General features: G+C 46.9%; 1 protein-coding gene across 1 annotated transcript; it reads right to left on the reverse strand.

Moving 5' to 3' along the window:
- Window positions 1-9,323: 9,323 nt before the first annotated feature.
- Window positions 9,324-18,532, reverse strand: LOC122749838 (cytochrome P450 2F2). Its single transcript, XM_043996387.1, has 10 exons — window positions 18,502-18,532; window positions 17,019-17,204; window positions 16,709-16,871; window positions 16,405-16,554; window positions 14,787-14,947; window positions 14,451-14,627; window positions 11,580-11,721; window positions 11,139-11,326; window positions 10,346-10,487; window positions 9,324-9,505 (listed from the first exon to the last, which is right to left on the reverse strand). Exons 2-10 carry the CDS (start codon window positions 17,190-17,192, stop codon window positions 9,324-9,326), a joined length of 1,479 nt encoding a protein of 492 aa, XP_043852322.1. The 5' UTR covers window positions 17,193-17,204; window positions 18,502-18,532.
- Window positions 18,533-19,277: the final 745 nt, after the last annotated feature.

The raw sequence follows: 19,277 nt of genomic DNA on the forward strand, positions 1-19,277 counted from the left end.
AATTCAGCTACAGGAGCAGCTAGATGGTGAAGTGGATAGAGTACTGGCCCTGGATTCAGGAGGACCTGAGTTCAAATCTGACCTCAGACATTTGGCACTTACTAGCTGTGTGACCCTGCTCTTAACTCCAACTGCACCACCAAAAAAAAAAAAAAGTCTCCCTAACCCTCATACTTGAGGACTTCAATATAAATTTCAAATTTGGGGGGCAGCTAGGTGGCACAGTGGATAGAGCACTGGCCCTGGAGTCAGGAGGACCTGAGTTCAAATCCAGCCTCAGACTGTTGACACTTATTAGCTGTGTGACCCTGGGCAACCCCAATTCCCTCACCAAACCCCACCCCCCCAAAACAAAACAAAAAAAGAATTCAGCTACAAAAGGGACAAAATATAGAATGATAGTGAGGACAGACAGGGTTAATTAAGTATTTTTAAGGCTATGGGAGACATGAGTGAGTTTCCAGGAGGCAGGAAAGAAGCCAATGGATAAGGAAAAATTGAGGATTAATGAGAGATCAGGGGTCACCTCCTGGAGAAGACAAAATGGGAGAGGATCAAGGGTTTGCTTTGACAAGAGAAAAGCTGCCTCTTTATGGGAGATGGGAGCAGAGGAAGAGATGGTGGGAGAAGATACATAAGGCATGTAAGATGAGGAAGAGAAAAAAGGGAGATCCACTAGAATGTTTTTTGTGTTTTGTTATGTTTTGCTTTTGCAGGGCAATGAGGGTTAAGTGACTTGTCCAGGGTCACACAACTAGTAAGTGTCAAATGTCTGAGGCTGGATTTAAACTCAGATCCTCCTGAATCCAGGGCTGGTTCTTTATCCACTGAGCCACCTAGCTGCCCCCTAGAATGTTTTTAATTGTTTAGATAAAGTATGGAGTGTGAGGTAAGATCCTCAGAGTTGAAAGAAAAAATCTTAACCAGAGGGTATGCAGTCTGGCTTTCATCAGCTGGATTTTTGACTCAGCATTGGACTGGAACTGAGGAATTGACTCTCCTTATCCAAAAGAGGATTTCTAGTCACTCTAGCCTAGATGCCTGGATCTGAGATGACTGGCCTGTGGCTCTGAAGAGAGGAATCCCATAAATCAGTAGCAAGTACCAAAAAAATGACTTACCCCCTCAAAGATGCTCACTGGGGAACAGTAGGTAATTGATATTCAGTGGGTGCTCACCCAAGACCTGCTGCCCAGCAGGAGACATCCCAGAAATCACAGTGCTCATGTGCAGGCTCAGCAAAGATCTAAGTCATGACATTTCTAGAAGATACAGATGCTTCTGCCATGATGGCACCATGTTTTGCCTCGGCACGTGTCCCCACATATGTCCCGACATCTGTGTCCATTTTTCCCGATGATGCAATGTGTATTTATGGGTGACTGTGTCACCAGGTTTGTGGAGAGAATTTTCCATGTTTATTTATCTTATTATATGACTCTATCAAATGCTTTTGCTTTGTGTCCTTTGCCTAATAACAACAAAGTTGTTATTTTGGGAGTTTGTGAGCTATGGTTTTAAGTGGATGCAGACTTAAAGAGTACCTTGGATCTGTGGTAGCTTTTCTGAGGGCCTTATGTGGGATGTGGGGATGATGACTTAAGACCAGGACAGGGAGACATGGCCTCTTCCCCAGGTCCCTAAAATCTAGTGGAGGTACGTGAAACATGAGCATCCATATCCTTTTCCTGGGCCTGTCTTTTGTTTTGCAGTCCCTACCACCATGCCTGTCTTCCGCCTCTCTCCACTCCACTCTTTTAAAATTAATTAATTAAGAATTTTCCCACACCTTACAAATAAAAACAAATTGTAACATTGATTTTTAAAACTTTGTGTTCCAAATTCTCATCCTTCCTCCCTATCCCCCCTTAAAAACTAAAGCAATTCAATATAAGTTATACATGTACAATTATGCAAAATATAGTAGACAAAAAATCTTTAGAAAAATGAACTAACAACAACAAAATATCCTTTCATCTGTATTCAGGAGCCATCAATTCTTTTTTATTTTTTTTTGGTGAGGCAATTGGGGTTAAGTGACTTGCCCAGGGTCACACAGCTAGTAAGTGTTAAGTGTCTGAGGCCAGATTTGAACTCAGGTCCCCCTGAATCCAGGACTGGTGCTCTATCCACTGCACCACCTAGCTGCCCCACCATCAGTTCTTTCTCTGTAGATGGATTGCATTTTTCATAAGTCCTTCAGAGTTGTCTTGGATCATGGCATTGCTGAAAATAACTAAGTTATTCTCAGTAGATCATCTTACAATTTTGCTGTTATTTTGTATACAGTACATTTCACTTTGCATCAGCCCATGTAAGTCTTTCCAGGTTTTTCTGATAGCATCCTGCTCATATTTTTTAAAAATAGCAAACTACATTTACATAGTACTTTAAAGGGAGATTTCCTTACAAAACACCCATGAGGTTGATTATTGCAACAACCATAATAACAAATGTTAGCTATTATTGTTGTTGCAATAATCAACCTCATAGGTATTTCACTCCACTTTTTTTTTTTTTTTGGTGAGGCAATTGGGGTTAAGTGACCTGTCCAGGGTCACACAGCTAGTAAGTATCAAGTGTCTGAGGCCGGATTTGAACTCAGGTCCTCCTGACTTCAGGGCCAGTGCTCTATCCACTGTGCCACCTAGCTGCCCCACTCCATTTCTTCTAAAGGGTCCCCTGTCTTTCTTGCCAATCCTGATTAACATTTCAAAAAATATATTTCAATTGGTTCTCCATCCTGTTTAGCTGAATTTGCCTCATGGCACTGGAATTACTGCTTGTACCTCTACTTGGACATTAGAACATAGAACAATGAACACTTTTGGGATTGGCTGATAAGGAACCTTAGGAATGGATGAACAAGTCAGACCAGATTTTAGGGAATAATCTCCCAACCTGGCATAAAGTCAGATATTCTGGGAGGGATACAGTCCTTGTACATAGTAGGCACAGATAGGTGATACACTGGTTCTGGAAACAGGAAGATTCATCTTCTTGGGTTCAAATCTGGCCTCAGACACTTACTAGCTGTGTGACCCTAGGCAAGTCACTTCACCTTGTTTGCCTCAATTTCTCATCTATAAAACGAGCTGGATAGGGGAAATGGCAAACCACTCCAGTATCTTTGCCAAGAAAACCCCAAATGGGGGTCACGAAGACTTGGACATGACTGAAATGATTGAACAAAAATAGCTTTGGATGGATTCTTGTCTGAGACCCTAAGAAAACTAAAAGTCCTTGTTCGTTTTAGAGGGACTGGATCTGGGTTTGAGATGAAGAAGAAAAAAAACCCTCAGGTGACACTTAGTCTAGGCACTGAGATTTTTATCTTTTTAATTGCCTCTTCACCCTGACTGAGCTCTTGTGGTATTTCTGAATCTGAAGATTCTTTTCATTCATCTCTTGTAGGTTGTGGTAGCCATAGTTAAAGAGGGGAAATGATAAGGTAGAGGGCCTTTCATCTCTGAGTTCAAGGAGCCAAGCAAGCCCAAGAGCTGGGTAATCCAGGATACTCAAAGCCTGATGTGAGGTTTCTGGAATATGGCAAGGTTTGGAAGGTAGATCTGGTGCTGACATCAAAGGACAGTGCCAAGTAAAGTCAAAGCTGAAAGCCATTCTGGCTCTGTTTCTGCTTCTCTCTCTGTGTTTCTAGCTCTGTGTCTTTCTTTGTTGTATGAGGATGCATTGAAAGAACTGGGCATGTGTAGCCTGGAGAAGACCCAGAGGGGGGAACTTCATAAACTGTCTTTAAGTGCATCTCTGAAAGCCTGTCATGTTGGGGGAGGAATCAGCCTTGCTCTGTTTGGCCTGAGTGCAGAACCAGCAGTAACGGATGAAGAGCGCAAAGGGGATAATTTTGTTTTGGTCACCAGAAAACCTTCTCAACAATGAAACTGCCCCAAAGTGGAATGGGTAGCCTTGAGGAGAGGGTGGGCTTCCTTTCTTTGTGGGTCTTTAGGTAGAGGTTAAGGAATCACTTGGCGATGTTCCATGGTGAGTCTTTTTGTTTTTGTTTTTTTGTGAGGCAATTGGGGTTAAGTGACTTGCCCAGGGTCACACAGCTAGTAAGTGTTAAGTGTCTGAGGCCGGATTTGAACTCAGGTCCTCCTGAATCCAGGGCCGGTGCTCTATCCACCGTGCCACCCAGCTGCCCCATATGGTGAGTCTTTTTGACCATAAATTGGACTAAAGGATTACTGAGGTCCCTTCTATGATTTGATGATCTCTTCAGGTCTCTGTCTCTATGTATACATGGGCATGCTTTCTTTTCTTTAAGGTTTTTTAAAATAACAAACATTTTTAGTTGTAGTTTTGAGTTCCAAATTTTATCTCCCCTTCCCTCCCTCCCCTTCCCCCTTCCTGAGGTGGTAAGCAATCAGATGTGGTTTATACATGTGCAATTACGTAAAACATTACCATATTAGTTATTTTGTACAAGAAAACTTTGAATAAGAGAAAAAAATGAAAGAAAGTGAAAAATAGCATGCTTCAATCTGTGTTCAATTAATATCAGTTCTTTCTTTGGAGGTGGATAGTATGTTTCATCATTAATCCTTTGGGATCGTCTTGTATCATTGTATTACTGAGAATAGTTAAGTCATTCACAGTTCTTCATGACACAATATTGCTGTCTCTGTGCACAATGTTCTTTTTGTTTTGCTCACTTCACTATACTATACATCAGTTCATATAACTCTTTCCAGGCCCTTCTGAAATTATCCTGCTTGTCATTTCTAATTAAAAATTTTTTTGGTGGGGCTTGTCATTTCTTATAGCACAATAATATTCTATCACCATCATATGCCACAGCTTGTTTAGCCATTTCCCAATTGATGGGCATTCCTTTGGTTTCCAATTTTTATCCACCACAAAAAGAGCTGCTATAAATATTTTTCTGCAAATAGGTCTTTTTATCTTTTGGGGGATGTCTTTGGGATATAAATCTAGCAGTGGTAGTGCTGGATCACATGATATGCACAGTTCTATAGCCCTATGGGCATAGTTCCAAATTGCTCTCCTGAATGGTTGGATCTTTTCACAACTCCAATAGTGGATTAGCGTCCCAGTTTTCCTACATCCCCTCCAATATCCAACATTTTCCTTTTTTGTTATATTTACCACTCTGATAGGTGTGAGGTGATACCTCAGAATTGTTTGAATTTGCATTTCTCTGATCAATAGTGACCTAGAGCATTTTTTCATATGATTATAGATTGTTTTGATTTCTTTGTCTGAAGACTGCCTGTTCATATCCTTTGACCATTTATCAAATGGGGAATGACCTTGTATTTTTATAAATTTGATTCAGTTTTGCAAATAATTGAGAAATAAGGCCATTATCAGAGATACTTGTTTCAAAAATTCCCATTTTTCTTCTTCTCTTGTAATCTTGGTTATATTAGTTTTATTTGTGCAAAAACTTTTAAATTTGAAAATTATCTATTTTGTTTTCTTTTGTTCTCTGTATCTTCTTTGGTCCTAAATTCTTCCTCTGCCCATAAATCTGATGGATAAACAATTCCATGCTCTCTTAATTTGCTTATATTATCATCTTTTGTGTGTAAATCATGTACCCATTTTGACCTTATTTTAGTTTACAGTGTGAGATGTTGGTCTTGTCAACCTGACTTTTTTCCAGAACTGGTCTCTAACCTATATATAGCCAGAGCTGCACAGAATAGGCCAGAGACAGGTGTTAGGAATTAGAGAGAAAGTTTATTTCCTTCCTTCCTTCCTTTCTTTTTGGTGGGGCAGTGAGGATTAAGTGACTTGCCCAGGGTCACATAGCTAGTAAGGGTCAAGTGTCTGAGGCCAGACCTGAACTCAGGTACTCCTGAATCCAGGGCCAGTGCCTTTTCCACTGCGCCACCTAGCTGCCCCCAAGAAAATTTATTTTCTAAGTGAGGAAAAAGGCTTGCAAGCAAGGTGGAGCTATAGACAAATGTGCTGGGGCCCCACTCTGTGTGTGTGGGACCTGAAGTAGTGTGAGGACATCTCAATATTTATACCAGTGATTGTTCAGTGAGTTTTAGCCCTAATGTTGAGGGAGCAGCAAGCATGTGACAAGTCTGATTCACTGCAGGGCATGCCAACTTTATCCAGTGTTTGTCTTTGACCAAAGAGTACCTGATGAATTGTGTGACTAGCCCAGAGAGTGAGATCCTCCAGAGGGCAATGGCAAAGGATTGTTGTCCTGCCAAGCTCAGGGCACAGCTTGCTTGCTGCACCTTTGCTCTGGAAACAGGGAGTCTAAATTTTGTCAGTCTATATCTAGCCTTTGCCATATTGTTTTCCAGTTTTCCCAGTTTTTATCAAATAATGAGTTTTTGTTCCAAAATATGCTTTTCAAAAGCCCGAACCTATGATTTTATTATTGTAGGGATTTCCTTCACAAGAAGACCCTCTCTCTTTTCTTTCTTTCTTTTTTTGTTTTTTTTTTTTTGGTGAGGCAGTTGGGGTTAAGTGACTTGCCTAGGGTCACACAGCTAGTAAGTGTTAAGTGTCTGAGGCTGGATTTGAACTCAGGTCCTCCTGAATCCAAGGCAGGTGCTCTATCCACTGCACCATCTAGCTGCCCCTTTTACTTTTCTTTTTCTTTCTTTCTTTCTTTCTTTTTTTGAAGACCCTCTCTCAATATGGATTGGCAGATCCTCTGCAATTCACAGTGTTAGAGACTTGCCTTAGGGGCACAGATTAAGTGACTAGGGGCACAGGATCTCACAGCCAGTGTGTCAGAAATGGGAGTCCTCTAGCCACCGTCTCACGGTGCCCCTATTTTATTTGTCTTAGTACATCTCTGTCTCTGTACTCTTTAAGAGTTTCTGTTCCTAGCCCCAAGACTCACCCTATAGTTTGTGAGTCTCTGATGGTCCCTAGGGGACTGTCATACTAACACCCTGATTTCCCTAACAGGATTTCCATGGACCTTGATTTCTAGACTCCTGCCTCAAATTCATGGTTTGGGGGCTTCCAGGTGCTTGCCAGCCCTTCTCTGACCCAGGTCCCACCCTGATCCCACAAATGCCATCTCTTGGACACCTGCTCAGACACGGACTATTTATTCTCAGATAACCAAAGGGGAAGCCTTGCTAGGAGCCAAGCTCAACCGCCTAGTACTATAGAAACTTCTGGAGTAAGGGGAACAGGCACAAGGCCCAGCACTTGGGGAGGGGATGGGGAGTAAGAGGTGAAGGACAGAGGGCCCAGAGCAGAGCAAGGATCTGATCCAGATATTTCTAGATTGGGGTCCAAGCCCTGGGGCCCTGGCCAGGCTTCAGGGAGCCATGGCCAAGGACATGGGGACTGGGGTCAGAATGTGAGGGAAGTAGAAGGACAGGGAGGAGAAATGAAGGACAAACAGGGGAAGATTAAGGGACAGAGAGAGGGGAGACTAAAAAGCCGAGATGGAGAAACTGAGGGAGAGAGGGTCACTGAAGACACAAAGAGACTAAGGGTGAGAGGGGTGGAGACGACTGATGGAGGAGATCCTGAAGAACAAAGGACAGGGATGGATGGGGGATAATAAGGAAGAGAGGGTGGGGAGACAGGGAGAGGGTGGAGGAAGAGGCCTAAGGAGAGAGGGTGTGTGTGTGGGGGGAATGAAGGACAGATGGAGGAGAGATGGAAGGAGCAGGGCAGAGAGATTGAAGGATAAAGAAGACAAAGAATAAAGGACTGAGAAGTGGGGAGATGTGGACAGAATGAAGGCAGTTAGAAGAAAGAGTGGTGGTAGATTGGAACTGAGAGAGGGGAAGACAGGGAGAGGGAGGAAGATTGAAGCAGAGAGAGTAGGAAGACTAAGTGAGAAGGTGTGAGGAAGCTGAAAAACAGATGGTACAGATTGAAAGACAGTGTGGTGGTCTAAGAGACACAGAGAGGCCAGTTTGGGAAGAATGGGAAGATACAAAGAGGGTTCTCAGAGGCTCAAGGGTGCAAAGCGGAAAAGATTCAAGGACACAAGGTGTTTGAAGAACAGAGGAAACCTGAGGGGATGTAAAGCCTGAAGCCTGAAGAAGAGAAAGATGGGGAGAATGAAGGAGAGAGATGGAGTAGACTGTGGAGAGAGGGCACCACTTAAGGAGGGAAGGGAACAGCAGAGAGAGGCAAACTGAAGGCAGTTTAAAAGGCTTCAGTGAGCATCTGATGCTACCTGAAAAAATATGCCTTTCCTTTGAGTCAGCTAGGTGGTGCAGCGGATAGAACAACGGCCCTCGAGTCAGGAAGATCTGAGTTCAAATCCAGCCTCAGACACTACTTAGCAAGTCACTTCACTGCTATATGCCTCTGTTTCCTCACTGTCAAATGAAGATGATAACAGCACCTAACTCCTGTGGTTGTTATGAAGATCAAATGAGGTAATGTATCTGTACAATGCTTAGAAAGGTGCTTGGCACAAATGCTTGTTCCCTTCCACCTTTCTCCAATATACTCCCTATGTGGCCATCCATCTTGCCCCTTCCTGAAGGAGGTGGCTAGGCCCCCCCATTCAGGTGTCAGCCCATTTCCCTTTGCGGACACTTCCTTTTGGAGGAACTTTTCCTGAGGTCAAATCTAAATTGGCTTCTTTACAGTAACCACAGGTGACTCTGAATTCTGCCCCCTGGGGCTAATCAGAACAAGCCTGATCCTTCTACCACCAAGTAAATACTCTCTTGTTCCCCCTAAGCCTTTTCTGCTCCAGGCTTGATATGGTGAGTTACTCCTAATATGGCAAGATCCCAAAGCCCTCCCCTAGCTTGTCTGCTCCTGTTTGAATGCTCTCCAGACAGTCACTTTTGGTCATGGCTCTTTCATCCTCCATGTGAGAGAACTCTTTAGTAGGACACTTCAGCACTTGCTCTTTGTCCTGTGGGCTTTAGAGAGTTGGCTGGGGGCCACTGAGAGGTAAAATAATTTGCCCAGGGTTAGATGGCCAATATGTATGGTGGGGGAGAGAGAGAGAGAGAGAGGGAGAGAGGGGGAGAGAGACAGAGAGACAGAGAGACACAGAGAGACAGAGACACAGAGAGAGACAGAGAAAGAAGAAGAAGGAAGAGGAGGGGGAGGAGGAGGAAGAAAGGAGGAAGGAGAAGAAGGAGAGGGAGAGAAAGGGGGAGAGTAACTGAGGGAAGGAGAAAGAGAGAAAACAACTGAAGGCAGAAATCCACAGAGAGGGAGAAGGCTAAAGGAGGGAGCAGACTGAGAGATGTGGGGGAAACCGAAGGGTATAGGAGGGAAAATTGAGGGACCCCAGAGATAAACAGGGTCAGTGAGAGGGCTGGAAACAGAGTGGCTGGCCTCTGGCCACTGTGTGGGCTGAGCTGGGTCCCAGCCTGGGCTCATCGGGGCAGCATTTGGAGCTGGAAAGGTCTTGGCACATTGCCCAGGCCTGAGCTGAGGGGGGTCACATCGATTTCCTCCACGGGGCACAGGGGCTGTAGCGTGAAGTTTTGCAGAATGCCCGTCAGGTAAAGGAACAGTTCCATTCGGGCCAATGGTTCCCCTAGGCACAGGCGTCGCCCTGCAAAGAGGAAGAGGCTGCAGGTAGCTGGGAATCGCAAGTGATCATAAAGTGAGAAAGGGAAGGGACTTCCAACCCTCTCATTTGTGGGTTTTTTTTTTTTTTTTGCTGGGCAATGGGGGTTAAGTGACTTGCCCAAGGTCACACAGCTAGTAAGTGTCAAGTGTCTGAGGCTGGATTTGAACTCAGGGGCAGCTAGATGGCGCAGTGGATAGAGCACTGGCCTTGGAGTCAGGAGTACCTGAGTTCAAATCCAGCCTCAGACACTTAACACTTATTAGCTGTGTGACCCTGGGCAAGTCACTTAACCCCTATTGCCTCACTAAAAAATTTGGGGGCAGCTAGGTGGCGCAGTGGATAGAGTATCGCCCCTGGAGTCAAGAGTACCTGAGTTCAAATCCGGCCTCAGACATTTAACACTTACCAGCTGTGTGACCCTGGGCAAGTCACTTAACCCCAATTGCCTCACTAAAAAAAAAAAGAAAAGAAAAAGAAAGGGGCTCTCATTTGTGGGTTTTTTTTTTTTTTTTGCTGGGCAATGGGGGTTAAGTGACTTGCCCAAGGTCACACAGCTAGTAAGTGTCAAGTGTCTGAGGCTGGATTTGAACTCAGGAACTCCTGAATCCAGGGCTGGTGCTTTATCCACTGCGCCACCTAGCCGCCCCTAACCCCCTCATTTGTACAGAACTGAAGTCTGCAAAAGTGAAGTGACTTTCCCCAAGTCACACAGGTTGTAACCGTAAGATCTGGGATTCGAACCCAGGGCCTCTAGAACTTTCTGTGTTTTCCCATGGAAGCTTTGGGGAGCTTGGAGGCTGAGCCCTTGGTTGAGACACCCACCTGCAGAGAAGGGCATGAAAGCCGGGCTCTTCTTGAAGTCTTCCTTGGAGTCCAGGAAGTGGGCGGGGTTGAACTCCTTGGGTGTCTGAAACTGACTGGGGTCGTAGTGAACGGTGTTGAGGAGAGTGATGATGTCAGTGCCCTGGAAGGTGGGGAGAAGGGCTGGGAGCTGGAACACTCAGGTCCCTCTCCAGGGAGGAGGGGAAATGAGAACATTCTAGGTCTAGGGTTGGTGAGGCTTAGGTAGCGCAGGAAGTATTGGGGGATGGGAGGGTCAGGGCCAGTTTTTCATTGTTTCTCGGCATCCTCAGTGCTGGCCACCGAGTCTGGCACATGGTGAGCGAGTAACTGCTTAATAAATGCTTGTTCTTCGATTAATTGGGACTGGCATTGTCAGCATTTGAGCCCTGGGTGGGGGTAATAGCCAGGCTGGGATTAATTTAGGGTTTCAGGGAAGAAAGACGGGGATCTGGGTTTTGGAATTAGGGAGAAAGGGCTCAAGAAGTCTTGTCCTATCAAGGGAGAGTAGAAATAAAGGGTAGGAGGGGCAGCTAGGTGGCGCAGTGGATAAAGCACCGACCTTGGATTCAGGAGGACCTGAGTTCAAATCGAGACTCAAATACATGACACTAGCTGTGTGACCCTGGGCAAGTCATTTAATCCTCATTGCCCCAAAAAACAAAGGGAAAAAAGAGAAATAGAAATAAAAGGGGGGAGAGGGGAAAGAAAGGCGTGGCGAGAGGAGAGAAAGGCGAGGGGGTCTGGGCTGGGTTCTCGAACTCCTGGGCCCCACCTCGGGTAGCAGGAAGCCGCGGAAGGACGTGTCCCGGGTGACTCGGTGCGGCAAGTTCATGGGGATGACGTCTGCGAAGCGCTGCACCTCGTGAAGGACGGCATCCGTGTAGGGCATGGCCCGGCGGTCGTCCAGGGTCGGCCGCCTCCCCCGCCCCACCACGCGGTCGATTTCCTCCTGAACTCGGGCTGCGGAGGCACGGCCCCCGCCGGCGCGACGCACCAGTGAGCCTCAGCCCCTTCCCTCTCTCCCCTCCCCTCCCATCCAGCCACTCGACTCCCCAAGGCCAGACTCCCCCTTTCCCTCTTCTCCTGGTCTAGGGCCAGAGACAGGCGGCTGCGCTGGCCACGGAGAGGCACGGGGCACGGCCAGTGGGCAGCAGAGAAGGCTCGGGGGCAGGGGGCGCGAGGCGCACGGGCACTGATGCAAGTAGGAGCGTACCCTGAATGTGCGGATGCTTCATGAGAAGTAAGAAGCTGTGTCGCAGCGTGGTGCCCACGGTCTCTGTGCCACCAAAAAGGAGGTTGTGCGTTGTCTTCACCAGCGTCTCCATGTGGAAGTGACTGCCGGAGCTCTGGGCTTCCTGGGGACAGAGGAAGGCTGACCCCCCCTCTCTACCCCCCCACACTCCATCTCCAGCTAGAAATAGTAATCCTGACCATGGAACAGGTGGGGATGGTGGGGGTGTTTAGTGGAGGTGAGGGGACCACCAATGACCATATTCCATTCATTTGCTCTTTCCCTCACCCCAGTGGCAGTAGCGTCAAGACAAGGAACCCCATTCCTTTCTCCAGCTGGGGTGGGTGTGGGGGCAGATGTGGGGATCTGAGACAAATGGGAGGGGCAGCTAGGTAGGCAGTGGATAAAGCACTGGCCCTGGATTCAGGAGGACCTGAGTTCAAATTCGGCCTCAGACACTTGACACTCCCTAGCTGTGTGACCCTGGGCTAGTCACTTAAACCTCATTGCCCTGCCCCCAAAAACAAACCAACAAAAAATTACCACTGGGATAGACTGCTCCGGCCCGTTCCTAAGCCCCCCTTTCCTGGTTTTGTTTCTATTTCTATACCTCTGTCTCTGTCTCTCTGTGTCTCTCCACCTCCCTGCCCCTGGCCCTGGCAGAAGAAATTCCAGACTTGTCATCCCCTCTCCTCTCCTCTCTCATTTCCTCTTCTTTGGCAGACATGTCAGCCAAACTGCCCAGCCTGCCTCATTCCCATGGACCGTGGGATGAGAACCACTTCTACCCCACTCCACTTTCCCCAGGCCCCTCAGACTGGTTTGGGTCCTGGGCCAACCAGCCACCTCCCCTCTGGTCCAACCAGGCTTCAGAAAGGACCTTTGAGGCTGGAGATGGGAGCATGGCCAGTATATGAAGCAGTTCTGAGCCAGACAGACCAGAGAAGAAGAGGAAGCTGCCCCTAGATGAAGTGGGGGTGAAATAAAGGAAATGGGTTGACTTATGTCTTTGTACAAAAACTGTCTGTCTACCACTCCTGGAATGCTCTTCCTTCTAGACTCTAGCTCCTGCCTTCCAAACTGAGCTCCAGGGCTACTTCCAAGGAGGCCTTCCCTGATTTCCCCAGTTAATTAATGCTCTTACCCTACTTGGTATAGGTCCAAGGTGTTGGTTCAGATCCCAAACAATTGGGTTGATGTTATCTCCTTCTTGAAGATATTTTTTGACTTTGCATCTCCAGTGCCTCCCACTGCCCGTAGTAGGCATTTAATAAATGCTTCTTTAACTGAATTGAGTCAGAAGACTGGGGTTTTAATTCTAACTACTTATTTCCCTTGTGACCTTGGTCAAGTCACTTCCCTTCCTCTGGCTTTCAGTTTCCTTATCTAAAAAATGAAGGATTGGAATAGTTGACTCCAAAAGCCTCTTTTTGGTGCTAAATGTTTAATGATTTCTATGTTTTATATCATTATCAATTAGTAGGGGGAGGGGAGGGCTTGGGAATTCTTCTACTCTAGGGCCAGCCAATCTGTCCCTCCCTCTCATTTTCTCATCATGGTGATCTTCCTGCCTGAGACTCCTCCTCTACTGGCTCCATGCCCCTTTCCTACACCCAAGCCATCCCCACTTCTGTCTCAATCATAAATTCTGTGATTCTCTGATAGACTTGTCAAATGGCAGGGCTGGAAGAAGTCTTAGTGAATCCAACCCCTAATCTTACAGATGACTAAATGAAGGCATTGCTTTTTTTTTTTTTTTTTTTTTTTTGGTGAGGCAATTGAGGTTGAGTGACTTGCCCAGGGTCACACAGCTAGTAAGTGTCTGAGGCCGCCTTTGAACTCAGGTCCTCTTGAATCCAGGGCAGTGCTTTATCCACTGCGCCACCTAGCTGCCCCTGATGGCATTGCATTTTGAGGTGGAAAGTGCTGAAGAGAAGGAAGATTAGGTGGAGAATTGGTGTGCTTTTATGTTTTCCTAAGTCTGGAAGAAAATCTCCCAGGAACTTAGGGGTTTATGGAATAATAGGATGGTTATCATTCAGTCATGTTCTACTCTTTTTGACCCCATTTTTGGGTTTTCTTGGTAAAGGTACTGGGATGGTTGGCCATTTCTCTGGCTCATTTTATGGATGAAGAAACTGAGGCCAGCTGGGTTAAGTGACTTGCCCAGGGTAACACAGTTAGTAAGGGTCTGATGCTGCATTTGAACTCAGGTTTTTCTGACTCTAGACCTCGTGCTCTATCCACTGAGCCACCTCACTACTCAACAGGATGGCAGGCTTTCAGAATTAATAGCATTTGAATCTTGAGGCTCATAGAAACTTAGATCCATAGAACTTTGGACTTTTAGAGTCTTAGAATCACAGCCTGTTAGACTCTCCAAATCTTTGACTTCTACAGAAACAGAACCATAGACTTAGAGGCTGTTACTAGGGTATAGTGACTGGAGCTTTTCCTTAGGGTGCTGAATTTAGAGGGTGAATGACACTCGTAGCAGCATGGGAACAACAGTGTTCAGTGATTAGCAAGAAAGATTAAACTCACAAGCTACTGGTAGCTTGCTGGTATGAGTTTCCCTCTAGCCCCACTCTGATCCACCCCACCCAAAACACCATGCCCCTTGCCCTTGGTGGTGACTTGTTACCTTACAACCCTGTTCTGAATCATAGAATGTTAGGCTCTTAAAATGAGGGAGTTTGAGGTTCTTAGTCAGCAGGATCATAGAGAACTGGAGTACCTGAATCTCTTAGAGACAAGAACCATGGATTCTTTAGGGGCTGGATGTAGGAAGACCCTGGAAGTTCCTCTGGGAACCCTGTAGGGGTTGGGAAGGGGATGTGGAGAAGACCCTACCTCAGCCATCTTGATAAGGAAGCAGTCAATAAAATCTGAAGGGCAGCTAGAGTCCAGGCTGGCCTGGTGCTCATGGATGCTCTGTTCAATGAGGACCTTCATGGATCCATAGTTCTGAAAGAGGCGATGGTGGGGGCCTGGGATCCATTGCAGGAGGCCAGGGAAGATGTTGTACATCTGAGTTGGGATGAAGGAGGGAGGGGAAGAATCCAGTTCAGAGACAGGTCTCTCCATCCTTCCTGTCCCTCTGTCCCTTGTGTCACCTAGGAACCCTCAGTGACCTCTGCAAGCTCCATCTTTCCTACCCCCCTCCCAGCTATGTCTGGCCAGGCACACCTCCCCCCAGGGGCTGCTCATGATCTTAAAGTTGTCATTGATGAGTTGGATGATCTTGAGTAGACGCTCGTCCTCATAGTCGAATCGGCTGCCGAAGATGACCGAGCAGATGATGTTGGACACTGAGCGGCTGAGCACAAAGGTGGGATCAAAGGGGGCACCTAGGGGCCAGACATACCAGAAGATCAGCAGGGCTGCTGATGGGGAGCAACAGGGTAATCTGTGTGACATTCTGTGTCTTAACATCCCTCCCAGTTGTGATATGCCATAGTCTAAGATCCTCCTCCGCTCTAATATTCCAGGTCCTAAGGGTCCTTACTTTTTTTTTTCTTGGTGAGGCAGTTGGGGTTAAGTGACTTGCCCAGGGTCACACAGTAATTGTTAAGTGTCTGAACTCAGGTCCTCCTGAATCCAGGGCCAGTGCTCTATTCACTGCACCACCTTGCTGCCCCTGGGGTCCTTCTTTAAGAGTCTGTTCTAAGGACCTTCCCAGCTCTGACTTTCTATGTTCTAAGTTCCCTTCTGTAAATTTGTCTTTTTGTCATTTCTCTCTAAAATGCATGTAGAGGCTCTGAACTGTGCTCTGTGGTTCTGAATAAATTCTAAGAAGCCAGGTAGAGCAAGAGGATAAGCCATCTTTGGGGAGCAGTGTTAGGGGGAAACCAAAAGTCCAAGAGTGATTTTGGAGGAGTATGGGGGAGGACAGGGTGAGGGTAGCTGGAGGAACTATAGCAGCCAAGTGAATGGAGCCTCAGGCTGCTCTTAGGTCTCTGGGGCTGTTCTTGTCCACTGGGTAATTTCCTGGCATTCCTTCCCACCCCCACTGGCACACAGCAAGCTTCAGCAACTCAGGAACAGTAATTTATCAGAGAACAACAGTTGATGCAATCCAGCACCACCCTAGACAAGGAGGCACAGCACAAAATAATGCACCAGTCTACTGCACCATACAACAGCACTAACTAACTGCAACATTCCACCTGACAAGCAGTCCTGTCCCAAAACACAGCAGGTACCATCAAGTAAGACAAAGATATTAGCATTTTGCAATAGATCACATGGCAACTCATTATCTAGCATACAACCACCAGTATAACAGAGACAGACCAGTAAGATACAAGGCGATTGCTTTTAGTGTAGGTAGGCAAAAATGAACCCTAAACCACAGCAGGCTGCTAAGCAACATGAGAGTAGGGATTTTTGTTTTTTGCATTTGTAGCCACAGAATTTAGGAGAGTGGCTGGAGCCTAGTGGGTGCTTCATGAATTCTTGTTAGTTGATAGATTTTTCCTCTCCAGCAATAGCAATCAGCATGCCCTACTTCCCCTAGGAAGGAACCTGACAACCAGTGAACCACAATAAAAAGCTCTGAAATCCCACTGTACAGTATTTTCCTCACTAATATAACCTTGTAGTAACCAGCACTGGGACAGCATATGTTGGTGAATAGCAGCAGCCAGTGGAACATGGGAAAGTTCTCATTAGAGGACTGTGCTCTAAAACTCAGAAAGGTTGTCCTGGAGCAGGCAGGAAGATGGGGAAAGGGCTTGGTGAGTGCCAGGCTAAGTTCTATACCCCTGGAGGCAGGGGTGTATGTCTGGGGGAGAGGGTCGCCTACCTTCTGTTTTCTTCAATTCCTCCAGAAGGAAGTCTTCCTCTTCTAGGATTCTCTCTTCAATGCTTTTCTTTCCCATCCCAAAATTTCGAAGGATCTGGATGGAAAATCGCCTCAACACCTTCCACTTTTCCCCATTGGAGAAGACAACGCCTGAGAAGGAGGTGGGGCTTGGCTCAGCTAGTTCCCTGTCCTGAGGACTCCTATGGAAGGGGGAGGGCTGGAATTGGAGCTAGGATTAGGGTTGGGATTGGGTTTGGGTGAGGGGCAGGACAGGGCTGAAGGGAAGTGGGGGAGGGGGCCTCACCATTGCCCTTTGTGAAGTCATAAAAAACTGGATACTCCCCACGTCCTGAAAATTCTTCTGCCTTGTCCACCAGAGCCTCCTTGACTGCCTCATATCCACTTAGCACAACCACAGGCCGGATGCCCAGGTGAATGGTGAATATAGGACCATACTCCTGACTCAGCTAGGGGAAGTGGAAACAGAAGGTCAATGACCCAGGTGTTTTTGCTCATTCCCAATCTCTCTGGGATCCTTGGTGTCCTCTCTCCCTTCCCTCCCATCCTTTCTGTCTTGTCCCCCAAGTTGCCCTTCACCCAACCTTGCCCCTGACCTTGGTGAGCGAGGCCAGCATATCTCTAGATCGGAGCTGCAGTAAGTTACCCAGCAGGGGCAGGGGTCTGGGCCCTGGAGGCAGGCGGCCCTTGGTTTTGTGGGCTCTCTTGGCCAGCAACACGCAGGTGATGCCTAGCAGCAGCAGCAGCAACACTGTCCCTGTCCATTCCATGTTGTGGGGCTCCTGTTTATATTAGAGGGCAGAGGCTCCAATGTCACTGGCCAGATCGCTTCATTCAGAGACCTCTTCTTTCCTTTCCCAGGGGCTGCCCAAGCCTCTAGGCACAGGGTCCTAGAAAGCCAGAGCCCAGAAATGCACAAAGCCAGAGCCAGACAGAATAGGCAGCAAGATACTGAGAGATGGAGACAGAGACAGCTGGACAGGTTGGGACATAGTAAGAGGAAGTAAGAATCACTAACCCAGGGAAACAGTGTCAGGCAGAAAGGCAAAGGGGAAAAGAGAGGCAGAGGCAGACCAAAAGAGAGAGAGACAGATGCCAAGGGAGAGACAGATATAGTGATAGAAGGAAAAAGAGTTGGACAGATAGGGATGGGGATTGGGAATGGAAGAAAAAGACAGAGATAGAAAAAGAATGGGAGAAAACACAGGAAGAAGCAGGGAGACCCAGGGAGAAATGGATACAGAGAGAGACAGAGAGACAGAGACAGACAGAGAGAGAGAGACAGAGAAATAAGAGAGGAGTCAGCAGTGGAAACAGAGACATGGACTGAGGGAGACACAGGAAAAGATAGGGGTAGAGAGCTAAAGAGAGACAGAGACATACTTGGAGAAAAGAGAAAGAGGGAGAAAAAAGAGAAAGATGAAAGGGGAGAGAAAGAAGGAGGGTCAGATAGGGACAGAGACTATCAGGGACATAGAGGGGAACACAAAGATAGGACAGAGACAGAGAGAGATAGATTGGCAACAAAAGAGACAGAAAATAGAAACAGGTAAAGGATGGTGGGAGAAACAGAAAATGGGAGAGACAAACAAAGGACAGAGAGAGAGAAAGGAGGAGTGAGAGAAAAAAAGAAGAAAAAGAGGAAGAAGGAGGAAGAGGAGGAAAAGAAAGAAAAGAAGGAAGGAAGAAAGGAAGAAAGGAAGGAAGGAAAGAAGAAAGAAAGAAAATGAGAGGATGGAGAGGAGACAGGAAAAGGTTATGGAGAGAGAAAGGGACAGATCCAGAATCTACAAGATAGACAGAGGGAGACTCAGAGAAAGAGAGAGAAAGAAAAGCAGGTGGAGGAACAGAGACGAATCAGAAGTACAGAGGAAGACTCAGTCTTCATTAAACTTGATGAGTTGCTCAGTTGCTGTGTAGCCCACAGATAGAAAGGACCAAGACACCCAGAGAAAAAGAATGATACAAGAAGAAAAGAAAAGAGGAGATTTGAAGAGACAGAGAGAAACATAAAGCCAAGGAGACCGTCCAAGTGATACTCCTCACACTTCCACCCCTATTGCCCCAGATTTTAGGTACCTGCTGGTCTGAGGGGAACCTGAACTGGGGGAAGAAGGAGCTGAAGTGTGTATGGGCTAAGCTCTCTGGTGTCTTATGTGGGTCTCAGCACCACTGGGGTGTGGCTGCAGGAGGACGTCCTTTGTAAGGCCCTCCTCCCCTCTTCCCCTCTTCCCCTCCCAGTCCCCCTTTGTTTATCTAGATGCTGATCCTTAATCTGCCTTGAATCACCCAGCGCCCCTGTAGCCTTCCCTGGAGGCCTGGGCCCTCAGCCAGTTGTTGGACTCAACCCCCAATTACTGGCTCCTGGACCCCTGAGCTTTCCTGGATCATTGCTGCATCCTGCCCCCTCCCCCCTCCCTCCTCCCCACCATTGGCCCTTCTCCCAACCCTACTCAGGGAAGGTTTGCCTGTAGTCTCACCTTGGGCCTGCTTGTTTTAGCTGCTTATACAATGTCAGTGGCCTTGGGGAGGCCACCTCCCTCCCGACTTATTTTTGGGTAGTTGAGAAGGATGAGAAGAGAGGAGGCAGTGGCTCCCCAGGCCCATTGAGGCTTATAATGCTTTTTTCTTTTCTTTGTTATAATTAAAATTAAAATTTTTATTTTCAGTTCCAAATACTCTCCCTCCCTTTACTCCCTCCTCCACTCAACAAGAAGGCAAGAAATGTGATACGCATTACACACATGAAGCCAGGAAAAAACTATTTCCACATTAGGGCTTATAATGTTGTGACACTGAAGGCTGGAGAAATAAAGCCAAGGCCAGGCTGGCTGGTCGCGAGGTGGGGGGGGCAG

Source organism: Dromiciops gliroides, chromosome 3 (genome assembly GCF_019393635.1).
Source record: "Dromiciops gliroides isolate mDroGli1 chromosome 3, mDroGli1.pri, whole genome shotgun sequence".
Lineage (NCBI taxonomy): Eukaryota > Metazoa > Chordata > Mammalia > Microbiotheria > Microbiotheriidae > Dromiciops > Dromiciops gliroides.